The 15,932-nt window shown below is 40.0% G+C and overlaps 1 protein-coding gene across 1 annotated transcript in view; it reads left to right on the forward strand.

Moving 5' to 3' along the window:
- The window catches only part of adgrb1a (adhesion G protein-coupled receptor B1a), a 191,346-nt gene that overhangs the window by 150,722 nt on the left and 24,692 nt on the right, over positions 1 to 15,932 (forward strand). Inside the window, exons 25-27 of the mRNA XM_072461112.1 lie at positions 1,013 to 1,184; positions 2,786 to 2,881; positions 10,751 to 10,814. Coding sequence (XP_072317213.1) covers positions 1,013 to 1,184; positions 2,786 to 2,881; positions 10,751 to 10,814 — 332 coding nt within the window. The remainder of the gene's footprint in view (positions 1 to 1,012; positions 1,185 to 2,785; positions 2,882 to 10,750; positions 10,815 to 15,932) is intronic.

Here is a 15,932-nt window from a genome sequence, read left to right on the forward strand (position 1 = left end):
TTACCGTATTTCCCAGAGTATAAGTCACACCAGCCAAAAGATTTATAATAGTGAAGAAAAAAACATATATAAGTCGCACTGGAGTATGACATGTGGTTGCAAGTGTGAAAATAACCAATATCATCACATATAAGTCGCTCCCCGGCCAAAGTATATAAGTATAAATATAAGTATAAGTCGCACCCCGGCCAAAACTATGAAAAAAGGAAAATACGGTACATTAAATTAAGATTTTACTTGATCATAACAAGAGAAACATTGTATAATACAAAACTTTAAAATATGTGCAGGAGTTCAATGCCTTGAAAAACATGCATTCTTACAGTTCTTAAAGTTACATATAGCACCATTCATTAATTATGTATTTATTCGTGAACCTTTATTTAACCGTGTACAATCCAGACCTCTTTTTGAAGCCAAAGGGAAAAAATATAACAAATTACAGCAAATTTACTGATCCTCATGGGGAATTACGTGGACACACTGCCCCCTTCAGGCCTCAAACGACCAAACAAAGATTAATTGTGACCCATAAATCCATAAACTCGAGGCGTACTTTGGGCCATGGTGTCATCCGTAGTCGAGGTTGTCTCTGCTCTGTCCCTCCTTCTTTGCCTCCTCCTGTTGTTCTGTGCATCCTTTTTCCAGCCTCATTTCACCGTCCTCCCGCCCACCTGACCCCTCCTCTCTCTCCTCTATGGTCCAACTGAACCATCTTAAACATACATGCATGGAATATATGTCAGCTATGAGCATATATATTTGACCAAATGGATGTATGTTCCCGTTTTGTGACAGTAGCATAAATATTTGTCGTGATGTTATCTACTTTTTGCATGCTTTAGACCGCTGCTAATACACTACGCTACGACTAATTTGTCACCAAGTTGCTAACGTACTGCCAAGTTATCTTTAAACTAATGGAAGCTAATGTTAAGTTAGTAAAGAAGTCTCTTGGAACGCGTGGAATGCCTTTCTGTGTCCTGACCGCTGTTCCCCCGCTGTCCTGCAGGGCGTCACTGTGGAGCTCGTGCGTGGTGCTGCCGCTCCTGGCGCTCACCTGGATGTCGGCGGTGTTGGCCATCACGGACCGACGCTCCGCCCTTTTCCAGATCCTCTTTGCGGTTTTTGATTCGCTCGAAGGCTTCGTCATCGTGATGGTGCACTGCGTTCTGCGGCGAGAGGTAAACGGTCAGGACAGAGCTGGACAGTGAGGCTGCCACTGGTCATTTATTATCATTTAGGTATTATTATGTATGATTATTTATTATCATTTATAATTGAGGTATTATTATGTATGATTATGTATTATCATTTACTATCATTTATAATTTTGTTATTATTATTTAGTATTATTTAGTATGATTTTATATGTATTTATTTTTATGTATTATGGTTTATTATTATTATGTATTATGATTTGTCCTTTTCTGTGTTTTTATGTATTCATTTTTTTATATTTTGTTATTATTATTTATTACTTATAATTATATAAGTTTAGTCTTTGCTTTCCTTTTATCAATTAGTCAACTCGTCAAACAATTATTTCTATTGCAAATTGAGAATTTAAAAAAAAAAATCTAATAAAGGTTGAAATATGGTGACTGAAGGCTTCTGGATAAAGAATATTTGCGAATAATTTATTTTTTATTTTTTAGGGGAACCAGAATTTTTGACCGAATTTTTTTTTGACATTTGGTTTGGTTTAATGTCACTGTCTTCATCATTAAACATCTTTCGGCTTTTTGGAGTATAGTACAAGTAAATAGTACGATTATCAAAATCTGTGATTTTTCAAATTTTTTGTACCAATTAATAAATAAAAAAAATATATATATATATATATAATAATGATACACTACACACTATTGTAAACTAATATTTTAATCAATAGTAAACCCGTATTTCTATGTACTACTACGAGTTAATCAGCATTATTATTCAGTGTTTTATTTGTCCAATATTTACACATTGTGAGATGCTCCAGAGTCCAGAACTCACTGACCAGCCACGCCTTTAGTGAAAATATCTTCTTGAAAGTAAATACTACAGTTTTAGGAAGAAGCTTAGGTCTTTTTTTATATTTTATAAGAGCAAAACCTCACTAAAGCAAACCAAAAAATCTGAATAATACAAATATTCTGTTGGAATAAGGTTCCAGTGCAGCAGCAGAGCTAAAGCAGCTGTTTCATGAAAGCAAATTCAATTCAGGACTTTAGCTTAAACAGTAGGAATAATTTATCTTTGTGTTTATTTTCTCTTACATTTTTAAGTTTTTCTCCACTTTCACTACTACCACATACTACAAAGACGACTTCTACTCGTACTTCAACTGGTACTTCTACTCTACTCCTACTTCTACTCTACTCCTACTTCTACTCCTACTTCTACTTCTACTCGTACTTCTACTCTACTCCTACCTCTACTCGTACTTCTACTCGTACTTCTACTCTACTCCTACTTCTACTCGTACTTCTACTCTACTCCTACCTCTACTCGTACTTCTACTCGTACTTCTACTCTACTCCTACTTCTACTCGTACTTCTACTCGTACTTCTACTCTACTCCTACTTCTACTCCTACTTCTACTCTACTTCTACTCTACTTCTACTCTACTCCTACTTCTACTCGTACTTCTACTCTACTTCTACTCCTACTTCTACTCGTACTTCTACTTCTACTCCTATTTCTACTCCTATTTCTACTTCTACTCCTACTTCTACTCCTACTTCTACTCGTACAGCGCCTGGTCCTTGTTCTTCTCGTGCACGTTTCTCGTTGCAGGTCCAGGAGGCGGTGAAGTGTCGCGTTGTGGATCGACAGGAGGAAACAAACGGAGACTCCGGGGGCTCCTTCCAGAACGGCCACGCCCAGCTCATGGTAAAAGCAAACGTCCTGCATTTGACTTCAGTTTAGAAGTCAAGCTTTGCATAAATCAGTCTGTTCTTACCACTGAGGATGCATTCTCATATGATTTGGGGTGAACTTTAACTAATAATTTGGTCTATTGGGAAATCACCGTCCAGTCATGTTTGATAAGGGGCGGAGCATATAACAAAATTAAACTGAATACTGATATTTTGAATCGTAATTATCCAGTAAAGATCAATGTGATTAGTTCTGTTTACTTTTCTACTTGTGAGAATATTTGTTTCGGCTGTGTTCATACTTACACTCAGATATAGTGAAATATGCATAATATTGCTGTGCTGTTTAGCCGGTTTAACTCCTCTCTCACATCAAAGACTCTGCAGACACGTTGTCTTTTAGCAGGTTTAATGATATTCGAAAAGGTAAAACTGAAAAATAGACATATTTAAAATCAAAACATGTCCATTACAATACATATAAATAATAAACAAATCCACATATATGTATACAAAGCAGACTAGATGACGCAATATTGATGGCTACGTGGTTAGCGTGTAATTAACATATTGCAGAGATGGAACAGTCAAATTCAATACTGAACACTGGCTTATAGAAAATAACATAAATGCAGCTGTTGTGCACGCGTACAACATTACATACCGGCAATGCAACCTCAAAATAAAGAAATCTGCGATCTCCAAAAGCAGCCAAAGCTGCGTGCGGCCGTGCCTGGTGCCTTCATGGCTCGCTGTTACTTCCGGTTAAATAAAGTTTTTTTTTAAACATGTGCTCTACCTGCGACATTTAAAAGTATCCACTAGATGGCGGCATAAGAAAACAAATGCAATGAAATTAAAGCATAGATCAAATTATGCACTTTTAAACTAAAAACACAACATTAATGCATAACAGAACACTCCCCGTCTGGCGTGATTACATGCCACTATACACTTAGGAAGGCACTAATACAACAATTTCAGAGATTGGTCGCGTAAAAACCTTAGAACCATCTGATTTGGCAACTTTAACCTCTACTGTACGGACTTTGCCATCTTTAGAAGGAAACACTTGAGTAATGAGTCCAAGAGGCCATTGGTTTCTGGGTATTTGATTGTCCTTGAGCACAACCGTACTCCCAGGTGTTACATTTGGTTGTTCAGATTGCCATTTACGGCGTGGCTGGAGTGTAGGTAAGAATTCTTTCCTCCATTTGTCCCAGAAGGTGTTTGACAGGTGCTGGACCTGCCGCCACTGATGCTTATAGAGGTCCGCCACTGAAAAGTTGCCCACTGGCGCTTGAAGTTGGGCCGATTTTTGAGTAAGCAAAGTTGCTGGAGTAAGAATAAATGGGTCGCTAGGGTCAACTGAAACAGGAACAATTGGCCTAGCGTTTATGATAGCTGACACCTCTGACATAAAGGTGACCAGAACATCATGAGTTAGTTTAGTGTTTTTGAGCTGGAAAAACATTGTGTCCAATATTCTCCGAGCAAGACCGATCATCCGTTCCCACGATCCGCCAAAGTGAGAAGCGTGTGGTGGATTAAAAGTCCATGTACATCCCTGTTCTTTCAAGTAGGTTAGTACAGCTTTGTCCATGTTTGAAGGGATTTTAAGTTCTTTGCATGCACTGACGAAGTTTGTGCCTCTATCCGACCGAATGGTTTTGACAGGTCCTCTAACAGCTAGAAACCGTCTGAGTGCATTAATGAAACTTGATGTATCAAGTGACTCAATCACTTCGATGTGAACCGCTCTTATGCTTAAGCATGTGAAAATTACAGCCCATCTTTTGTTTTGAATAACATGTCCTCTGGTTCTTTTTGAAGACACAAACCATGGACCAAACACATCAATGCCCACATTTGTGAATGGGGGATCTGTAGAAAGGCGGTCTGGAGGGAGGTTAGACATTTTCTGTGTGCTTAGCGGAGCACGAAGTCTTTTGCAAGTTGTGCAGTTAAAGATTATTGTACTAACCTTCCTTTTGCCTCCAACAACCCACCAACCTGCAGCACGAACAGCTCCTTCAGTGAACAGACGACCTTGATGATGAGTTTGTTCGTGGTAGTGTCTTATGAGAAGAGCTGCCACGTGATGGCGACCAGGAACAATGAGAGGGGTCTTTTCGTTTTGATTCAGTTTTGAGTTAACCAAGCGACCACCTACTCGCAAGAGTCCATTTTCATCCAAGAAAGGGTCTAAGTTCTTTAAAGGGCTGGTTTTGGGAAGTTTTTCTTGGTTTTGTAAACACTTGATTTCGTCGGCGTACACATCCTGCAGCATTGCTTGAATCACAACATCTTGCGCTTGATTAAACTCAGCAACAGTGAGTCCTGTTTCGCAGTAGTGCCAGCCATTGCACTGTTTAGGTTTGCGTGAAGCTAAACTGAAATTGTGGATGATGTGCAGTAAACGAGCGAGTGCACGGGTAAGTGATTTCCAAGACGAAAACTTTGTGAATCTCTGAGAGCCGAGTTGGTTGAAACAGGTAGTGGTTTTGAGAGTGGATACCTGTGGTCTGACTTCTGAGTCAGTGCTGGGCTCAACGAGGTCATATGTGTCCGTGGGAATGCCCTGATTTTGCACCAGAATGTCTGGGCCAGTGAGCCAGTTACTTAGTGGTAGTTGGTAAGCAGGAACAGAACGAGTGGCGTGGTCTGCGGGGTTCTGACTGCTGGGTATGTAAAACCACTGACTGGGCTGAGAAGAACGGTGGATTCTGTTTACACGGTTACTAACATAGACATAGAATCTACGTGTCTCGTTATAGATATAACCTAAAACGACTTTACTGTCCGTGTAAAATGTGCAGTTATCTAGTTCAATGTCTAGTTCATCTGAGATTAGGTCTGCAAGATCTACTGCTAACACAGCGGCGCAAAGCTCTAATCTTGGGATGGTCTGATCAGGGCGTGGAGCTAGCTTTGCTTTACCCATCACAAAGCCCACTTGGCAGTTTCCTACTGCGTCTGTGACTCTAAGATAGGCTACTGCTGCAATGGCCTTAGTAGACGCATCTGAGAAGATGCACAGTTCTTTCTTTACAGCAGTAGAAGGTGAAATGTCTGTGTACACTCTGGGAATCGACAGCTTTGACAATTCTTTGAGTGAGTTTTTCCAGAAAGTCCAAGTTTCTTGCATTTCTGAAGGCAATGGTGCATCCCAGTCTCCGTTCTCAACAGTGAGTTCCCTTAGAATCCACTTTCCCTGTATAGTGACTGGCGCTACAAAGCCTAAAGGATTGTAAAGGCTGTTAATTGTTGATAAAACACCTCGCCTAGTGAAGGATTTCATCTCATCTGAAGTATTGAAGGTGAAACAGTCTTTTTTTATGTCCCAAAGAAGGCCGAGACTACGTTGAATGGGGACAGAATCAGCTTCAAAGTCTAAATCTTTTAGGTCTTTAGCATGGTCTTGGGACGGGAAAGCTTCCAAGACTTCTTTTCTATTGGTTGCAATTTTGTGCAGTCTCAGGTTTGATTTTGAAAGTGTGTCTCGTGTTCTTTGCAAAAGAGACACAGCTTTTTCAACAGTAGGCAAAGATTTAAGTCCATCATCTACGTAGAAGTCCCGTGTGACAAACTGCTGAACATCTGGATCACTTCCACAGCGTAGAACGGACTGATGCAAGCCATACATGGCAACCGCTGGAGAAGGGCTGTTCCCGAAAACGTGAACAGTCATTCGGTATTCTGTAATGTCTTTGGAAAGGTCATTGTCACGGAACCACAAAAAACGCAAGTAGTTCCTGTCCTCCAGACGAACGTTGAAGCAATAAAACATTTGCTCAATGTCTGCGGTAAACGCAACAGCATCTTTCCTAAAGCGCATGAGGACTCCAAGTAGTGAGTTGTTAAGGTCTGGCCCTGTTAACAACACGTCATTCAAAGACACGCCTTCATGTTTGGCACTGCTATCAAAGACTACCCTAATCTGTTTGGGCTTCCTTGGGTGATAAACGCCAAATAGTGGCAAATACCAACATTCTTCTTCATCTTCCAAAGGAGGAGCTATTTCTGCATGTCCATTTTGAAATACTTTGTCCATAAAGTTTATGAAATGCTCTTTCATTTCTTCCTTTCTTTCAAAATTGCGGACAAGTGACATTAAGCGTTTCAGTGCTTGCGGCCTGTTGTTTGGTAGTTTCTGACGTTGAGATTTGAATGGCAAAGGCGCTGTCCAAGTACCATTTTTGTCCTTTGTAAGTCCTTCCTCCATTGTTTTTAGAAATGCCTTGTCCTGAATGGAGGGCGCAATGTAATTGTCAAGTTTGGTTTGTTTGAACAAATTACATCCTAAGTGGTCGGGTTCACATGTGGTGTTGTCACCGAGCTGAGTGCTGACACTGAAAGGAATTTGGATGTCACAATGCTTTTCTTTAACATGGTATACATTTGGGCATGGCTCAAACACTGTGGGACGACCTTTCTCAGTGGCATTGGTGAAAAGAGTGTTTACTGCCAAGGTTTTGTGGACATCACCTAAACACACGTTTCCTACTATGACCCATCCCAGGTCAAGTTTTTGCGCATAGGGTGCATTGTGAGGGCCACTTATCTGTTTGCGGACTTTGTGTACTCGTACTACGTCCCGTCCAAGGAGCATTAGTATATGAGCGTTAGAGTCAAAGTCAGGGATAAGATGAGCTACAGGTTTGAGGTGGGCGTGATGCATGGCCGCACTTGGAGTAGGAATCTCACATCTGTCATTTGGGATGTTTTTGCATTCAATGAGGCTAGGCAGTGGGATTTGGACTGTGCCATCTAAAGCTTCCACTATGTAACCAGTAGCTCTCCTACCCATAGCCTCTTTAACACCTGCACATGTTCTAAGTGAATAGGGAGAACTAGGACCACAGTCATTAAACAACTCAAAAAACTCTGGGCGGACTAGTGATCTGTTACTCTGTTCATCATGAATGGCGTAGAGTGGTACTGCTTTGTCTGGACAGCCTACAGGGTAAACTTTTACGAGACAAATTTTAGAGCATGATCTACCTGCCTCACTCTCACCACAAACCTGAGTACATTTTGTCATTATCTCCTCAGGCAGTGCGTTACCTGGCTCCCCGCTGTGCTCTGATGCCGGCTCTGAGTTTAGCTCTGGTTCTGTCTGCCATGGGGCTAGGCCAGGGTGAAGTGCAGCACAATGTTTTTCATTGCCACACTCGGAACACTGGAGTCTGACTTTACAGTCTTTGGCTATATGCTTGGATGAGGCGCAGCATCTGAAGCAAATATTGTTTTCTTTTATAAATGTTTTTCTCTCGTCAAGAGGTTTCATGCGAAAGGTTCTACATTTTGTTAAAGGATGAGCCTTTTTGTGCAGTGGACAGAGTTTCTCACTGTCTGTTTTTTTGTACGCATGGGTTTGTAAATCTGGATTGAAGCCCGTGCCTACATCAGTTTTGTGCACTGATATTTCTTTTTGTCTGTTTGCTTTCCAAGGGGGTTTGTCTGGTTTGGGAGCAGCATCTGTGTATGAGCTGAACTGAAAGCTAGGGTCATTCCTAGCATTGGCCTCTTGAGCGACAAAGTTCACAAAAACCCTGAATGGTGGATAAGTGACACAGTTTGACGTTTGTATGTTGTTCCAACTGTTATCCATCTTTCCTGTAAGTTAAAAGGAAGCTTTTGGATGATAGGATTTACACCTCTGGCTGTGTCTAGATATGAGAGGCCAACAAGGTCTCCTTCAGCTTTAGCACTCTCGATTTCCATTAGTAGGTCGCTGAACTTTCTTAGTTTCACATAGTCTTTAGATGTGATTTTTGGAAATGAATCTACTCTTTTGAAAAGGGCATCTTCAATCGCCTCAGCTGAGCCGTAACATTGTTCAAGTCTATCCCAAATCATCTCAAGACCTGCTTCAGGATTGTTTATGTGTATGGCTCTGATTTGCTCCACATGTTCAGCGGATTCTTTGCCAAGCCATTTTAACATCAAGTCCATTTCCTCACTAGCTGTCAAGTCCAACCCTCTGATAGCACTGTTGAAAGAGCGCTTCCACGCTCTAAAGTTTTGGGGCTTATCATTAAACTGGAGAAGTCCTGTTGCAACTATTTCCCTGCGCGCAAAGTACCTGATAAAGTCAGTTGCATTACTGTCCCTCTCTTGGGGAGGATTGAAATGTGTTGGTGCTGACACCTTGTGGGTCCAGTTGGTAATGCCAGGTTTAAAAGGATGGGAAAAGGCACTAGCTGGAACATACTGGGAATAGTTGCCATTTGGAAAAGAAGCATGTGGAGTTAGATAGTTGTTGTTATCCTCTCCTCTAGGTTGTAACAACGCATTGCTAATGTGCTCCTGCTTGAGTTGCATTTGTGCATCATTGTTTTGTAATGGTTCAAAAGTGCAACCTTAACCCTTGTTCATAAGTGTGGCTTGGTCCTTGACATACTGTTCTGTGCGCTCGGCTTTTTCGGACCGAGTTGGATGGCTTTGAGCGTCTAACTGTGAAGCAGCGGCTGCCTCTAATGCTTCTGCTTCTGCTATGGCTGAGGCTAAATCTTTTTCCTGCCGTAATAGCTCAATAGATGCTTCGAGTTTAGCTTTTTCTAATTTCAAACTCATCTCTTTTTCTGCAAAGTTGAGATGGGCCTTTGCTGCCTCAGCTTTTGCTCTTGCCTTGGTAGCTGCAGACCCTGTTGATCCGGCTTCAGACCGGGTTTTATAGGATACAGACTTGTTGGATGGCGCCTTGGCGGATGTTGCGTTGCATGGCGTGCTGTCCGATGATGAAGCCTGGGTGGATGGAGCTTTGTCGGCCATAGTTGCGTTGACAAAGTGACGATTGCTGGAACACTGCTGAATGCCTTGCTGCTTGAGGCGTAGTAGTGGTCAGCGTAGATTCACTCTTGTCGCAGGGGGATGACCGCAGAATCTTCTGCCTGGATGCTGCCGTTTTACTGTGCTGTTTAGCCGGTTTAACTCCTCTCTCACATCAAAGACTCTGCAGACACGTTGTCTTTTAGCAGGTTTAATGATATTCGAAAAGGTAAAACTGAAAAATAGACATATTTAAAATCAAAACATGTCCATTACAATACATATAAATAATAAACAAATCCACATATATGTATACAAAGCAGACTAGATGACGCAATATTGATGGCTACGTGGTTAGCGTGTAATTAACATATTGCAGAGATGGAACAGTCAAATTCAATACTGAACACTGGCTTATAGAAAATAACATAAATGCAGCTGTTGTGCACGCGTACAACATTACATACCGGCAATGCAACCTCAAAATAAAGAAATCTGCGATCTCCAAAAGCAGCCAAAGCTGCGTGCGGCCGTGCCTGGTGCCTTCATGGCTCGCTGTTACTTCCGGTTAAATAAAGTTTTTTTTTAAACATGTGCTCTACCTGCGACATTTAAAAGTATCCACTAGATGGCGGCATAAGAAAACAAATGCAATGAAATTAAAGCATAGATCAAATTATGCACTTTTAAACTAAAAACACAACATTAATGCATAACAGAACAATTGCTATTGCTGTTTTAGATTGGTATATCAAATAATTGTCTATAGTTAAAAATATTAAAATGACTTCAAATAGAGATTAAAAAAACGTAAAAAAATCGCAAGTGCCAAGTAATATTTTTACACTTTTGCGGTTCATGTTATGTCCTTATCCCCTAACCTCCCGCCCATGGGTGTTTTACTCTTGAAAATTCACCACAACTTAGGGACTAAATCTAAACCTGTAACTAGATCAGGACTAAACAAGGACTAGAACGGGTCTAAGTCCACATAGGGAATAAAATGGGCTCAATTTAGGAGCGAATCGATTGTAATTTATAAGAAACTGTGTGAACTACAGCGTGAATGGCCCACTTTAACCATATTATGCACGATGTCTCTTTTCAGACCGACTTTGAGAAAGACGTGGACATGGCCTGCAGATCAGGTACGTCTCTTTTCTCTGCTGTTTGTTCGCACGCTTTATATCGTCACTGCGTTTGGCGTTGGGGGCGTTCCCGAAGCCGCGGCGGGCCCACCTCCTCCTCTCACCACACGCCCTCCTCTTTTCACCGAGGAGCTTGTTCTGATGCAAGAGGCACTCCGCAGTCTCCATGGAGAGGAAGTCATTGTTGTTAATTATGGCGTCATTTCTTGCCTTTTTTGTTCTGAAAGAAACCATAGAACTTGAGAGTGTAATGTAGTGAGATGGAGGATTTGTAGACGTGTTAATGTTAAATTATTTGGAGAAAAAAACACCTACTTGCTCATTTTTTTAAATTTGATTTGAGAATAAGCCATTGCTCACTAAAAAATCACAAACTAGAGGAATTGTGGCATGTGAAATGGAAGATTTCATTGTTGTTTGGTTGAGATGTCAAGAATTGTTAATTGTTTTTTTTAAATCGGAAATCAGTCGACTTGTTTGCCCATGACAGGTTTTTACGATGTTCTAATTTTAACTTTATTTGGTGTATTTGTTTTGCACCAATCGAGCAGGTATTTGTGGAGAAAATGTTGAAAAATCTGTTGAAAATGACAGGAAGTGACATCACACCAGGGACAAAGTCAAAGTTTATGCAAAATTCACACAAAGAAACATTTCTGACTCTCTAAACATTAATTCAACAAAGTCACTCTCATTTTTTAGTATGTGTATTTGTCAAATAAAAAAAATTGTGACATTAGCTTTTCCCCAGTGTTTGCTGGGTCATTTCCAAGTGCGATGTCATAAATTACAAACAGGAAGTGGCAATTATAACCTAAAAAATGTGCTACTCTGTGATACTTTTTTTTAAATGTTTTGAAAATGTTTAAATATATATATTTTTTAACTGAGTCGTTTGACCTGTAGGGAGCACTTTAAGTTTTTTTCTTTTAAATCCTCAACCGCTCAAAAACAACTAAAAAGCAACTCTGACACTGAAGTAAAAATAATTCCTCACACATAGCAACAACATCGCTAATCTGCGCTGACACCTTTAGCGGCGTTGCGTTCAGCGTTCATAGTGCGAAGTGATGAAGAAGAGCGGACATTTGCAGATGCCGCCTCGTGCTCGGTGCCAGTGGATAATGAAGCGGCTCCTGGTGCTGCTCCTGGTGCTGCTCCTGGTCCTGCTCCCTTTGCCGCTCCCGGTGCCGCTCCTGGTGCTTGTAGATCTGATGGTGGCTCGGTGCTGATATCCGCCGGGACTGAGATCTGATTATCTCTGGAGACGGGAAATCAAGGAGCAAATCTGGAACTCTATTGACACTTGAGATTGTGTTTGACGAAAGTGAAGTGTTTATCTTGGAATAGAATTGTGTAGTAAATCTTTTGTTGGCGCTTTGGATGTTTTGCCGTTCAAGCCGCAATTCAGGTAAACGCTGAGGCAGTTTATTCTTGAAGCTAAAATTTGTCAAGTACAACAGTTTTAGTCTTGTTTATAGACTTCGTATTGTCCTAGTTTAAAGATCTGGGTTAGTCCTAGTTTAGTCCTGATTTGCAGACCTGGTTTAGCCCTGGTTTATAGACCGTGGTTTGTCCTGGTTTAATCCTTGTATACAGTTCTGACCTGGTTTAGTCCTGGGTTGGTCTTGGTTTGTAGACCCTTGTTACTCCTGGTTTAAAGACCTTGGTTAGTACTGGTTTAGTCCCTTTTGCAGATCTGGTTTATAGACGTTGCTTGGTCCTGGTTTATTGACCCGTGTTGGTCCTGTTTTATAGGCCCAGATTTAGTCCTGGTTTAGTCCTGGTTTAGTCCTTGTTTAGTCCTGGTTTAGTCCTGGTTTAGTCCTTGTTTAGTCCTTGTTTAGTCCTGGTTTAGTCCTAGTTTAGTCCTGGTTTAGTCCTGGTTTAATCCTTGTTTAGTCCTGGTTTAGTCCTGGTTTAGTCCTTGTTCAGTCCTTGTTTAGTCCTGGTTTAGTCCTGGTTTAGTCCTTGTTTAGTCCTTGTTTAGTCCTGGTTTAGTCCTTGTTTAGTCCTGGTTTAATCCTGGTTTAGTCCTGGTTTAGTCCTGGTTTAATCATTGTTTAGTCCTGGTTTAGTCCTGGTTTAGTCCTTGTTCAGTCCTGGTTTAGTCCTGGTTTAGTCCTGGTTTAGTCCTGGTTTAGTCCTTGTTTAGTCCTGGTTTAGTCCTGGTTTAGTCCTTGTTCAGTCCTTGTTTAGTCCTGGTTTAGTCCTGGTTTAGTCCTTGTTTAGTCCTGGTTTAGTCCTGGTTTAGTCCTTGTTTAGTCCTGGTTTAGTCCTGGTTTAGTCCTGGTTTAGTCCTTGTTCAGTCCTTGTTTAGTCCTGGTTTAGTCCTGGTTTAGTCCTAGTTTGTTGTATTGTTGTTGTTGTTTTAACTTTTAGAGCTTTAAATGGTCAGGTCCCATCGTACATTATCGATCTGATTAAACCGTACGCTCCCTCTCGCTCACTAAGGTCCTTGGACCAGAAACTGTTGTTGGTTCCTCGCACCCGTTTTCGGACCAGAGGAGACAGATCCTTCAAGGCTGTTGCCCCCAGACTCTGGAACGATCTTCCGTTCTCCTTACGGTCACTGGACTCAGTTACTGCTTTTAAGGGTCAGATTAAAACCTTTTTATTTAGTCAAGCCTTTTAAATGCACCTGTTTTACGGACTGATTTTACTGTATATTGTTGTATATGTATTGCTCACTGTAAGTTTTTTGTGTTTTTATTGTTTTATTCTGTGTTTTGTGAAGCACTTTGTGACCTCTGTCTGTGAAAGGTGCTATATAAATAAAATTTACTTACTTACTTACTTTACTAGTTTAGTACTGGTTTAGTCCTGGTTTAGTCCTGGTTTAGTCCTTGTTTAGTCCTGGTTTAGTCCTGGTTTAGTCCTTGTTTAGTCCTGGTTTAGTCCTAGTTTAGTACTGGTTTAGTCCTGGTTTAGTCCTGGTTTAGTCCTTGTTTAGTCCTGGTTTAGTCCTTGTTTAGTCCTGGTTTAGTCCTGGGTTAATCCTGGTTTAGTCCTAGTTTAGTCCTTGTTTAGTCCTGGTTTAGTCTTAGTTTAGTCCTGGTTAATAGTTAGCTCTGGGTTAGTTAGCTCGGGTTTATAGAGCTGGAGTTGTCCTGACTTAATCCTGGCTCAAGTCTGTGATATTGTCCTTCTTTGGTCCCAGTTTAGTCCTGGTTTAGCCCTGGTTTGGACTTTAGGGGCGTTTTGGGTTTGGCATGTGTTAGTCAAGGATTTAATTTGCTTTCAACAATACAATTTAATCAACAAAATCATCAAAAAGTGAGAAAGATAAGGCGATGTCCCACAGTAAACAGTCTTCTTCTCTTTACGTTTGAGTAAATGTATGTGAGATATTGAGCCCAGCAGATGTTGTCTCATGAGTTCAAGAGTGTGACTCTGGTTTGGGACACGCAGCGTCTCATGAGCCAAAAGCTGTTATGTTGACGCGAGTTTTGGGTCAAAACATCAGAACAAGTTTGGAGACGAGAAACGCTGACCTTGTGGCACTTTGGTCTGAAAAGATCTCATACAACTGGAGATGGCATAATGTGAAGAAGATAGAGGTTTCAAAAGGATAATGATAAGATAGAGGTTTCAAAAGGATAATGTGAAGATAGAGGTTTCAAAAGGACAATGATAAGATAGAGGTTTCAAAAGGATAATGTAAAGATAGAGGTTTCAAAAGGATAATGTGAAGATAGAGGTTTCAAAAGGACAATGATAAGATAGAGGTTTCAAAAGGATAATGTTAAGATAGAGGTTTCAAAAGGACAATGTTAAGATAGAAGTTTCAAAAGGACAATGATAAGATAGAGGTTTCAAAAGGACAATGTGAAGATAGAGGTTTCAAAAGGATAATGATAAGATAGAGGTTTCAAAAGGATAATGATAAGATAGAGGTTTCAAAAGGATAATGATAAGATAGAGGTTTCAAAAGGACAATGATAAGATAGAGGTTTCAAAAGGACAATGAGAAGATAGAGGTTTCAAAAGGATAATGATAAGATAGAGGTTCCAAAAGGACAATGTTAAGATAGAGGTTTCAAAAGGACAATGAGAAGATAGAGGTTTCAAAAGGACAATGTTAAGATAGAGGTTTCAAAAGGATAATGTGAAGATAGAGGTTTCAAAAGTATAATGTGAAGATAGAGGTTTCAAAAGGATAATGATAAGATAGAGGTTTCAAAAGGATAATGATAAGATAGAGGTTTAAAAAGGATAATGATAAGATAGAGGTTTCAAAAGGATAATGTGAAGATAGAGGTTTCAAAAGGACAATGATAAGATAGAGTTTTCAAAAGGATAATGATAAGATAGAGGTTTCAAAAGGACAATGAGAAGATAGAGGTTTCAAAAGGATAATGTTAAGATGGAGGTTTCAAAAGGACAATGTTAAGATAGCGGTTTCAAAAGGACAATGTAAGATAGAGGTTTCAAAAGGACAATGATAAGATAGAGGTTTCAAAAGGACAATGATTAGATAGAGGTTTCAAAAGGATAATGATAAGATAGAGGTTTCAAAAGGATAATGTAAAGATAGAGGTTTCAAAAGGATAATGTGAAGATAGAGGTTTCAAAAGGACAATGATAAGATAGAGGTTTCAAAAGGATAATGTTAAGATAGAGGTTTCAAAAGGACAATGATAAGATAGAGGTTTCAAAAGTATAATGTGAAGATAGAGGTTTCAAAAGGATAATGATAAGATAGAGGTTTCAAAAGGATAATGATAAGATAGAGGTTTCAAAAGGATAATGATAAGATAGAGGTTTCAAAAGGACAATGATAAGATAGAGGTTTCAAAAGGACAATGATAAGATAGAGGTTTCAAAAGGACAATGATAAGATAGAGGTTTCAAAAGTATAATGGGAAGATAGAGGTTTCAAAAGGATAATGATAAGATAGAGGTTTCAAAAGGATAATGATAAGATAGAGGTTTCAAAAGGATAATGATAAGATAGAGGTTTCAAAAGGACAATGATAAGATAGAGGTTTCAAAAGGACAATGATAAGATAGAGGTTTCAAAAGGACAATGAGAAGATAGAGGTTTCAAAAGGATAATGATAAGATAGAGGTTCCAAAAGGACAATGTTAAGATAGAGGTTTCAAAAGGACAATGAGAAGATAGAGGTTTCAAAAGGACAA

This window comes from Eucyclogobius newberryi, unplaced genomic scaffold (assembly GCF_026437365.1).
Source record: "Eucyclogobius newberryi isolate DKJ021-1_F unplaced genomic scaffold, fEucNew1.0.hap1 SCAF_3, whole genome shotgun sequence".
Taxonomy (NCBI): Eukaryota; Metazoa; Chordata; class Actinopteri; order Gobiiformes; family Gobiidae; genus Eucyclogobius; species Eucyclogobius newberryi.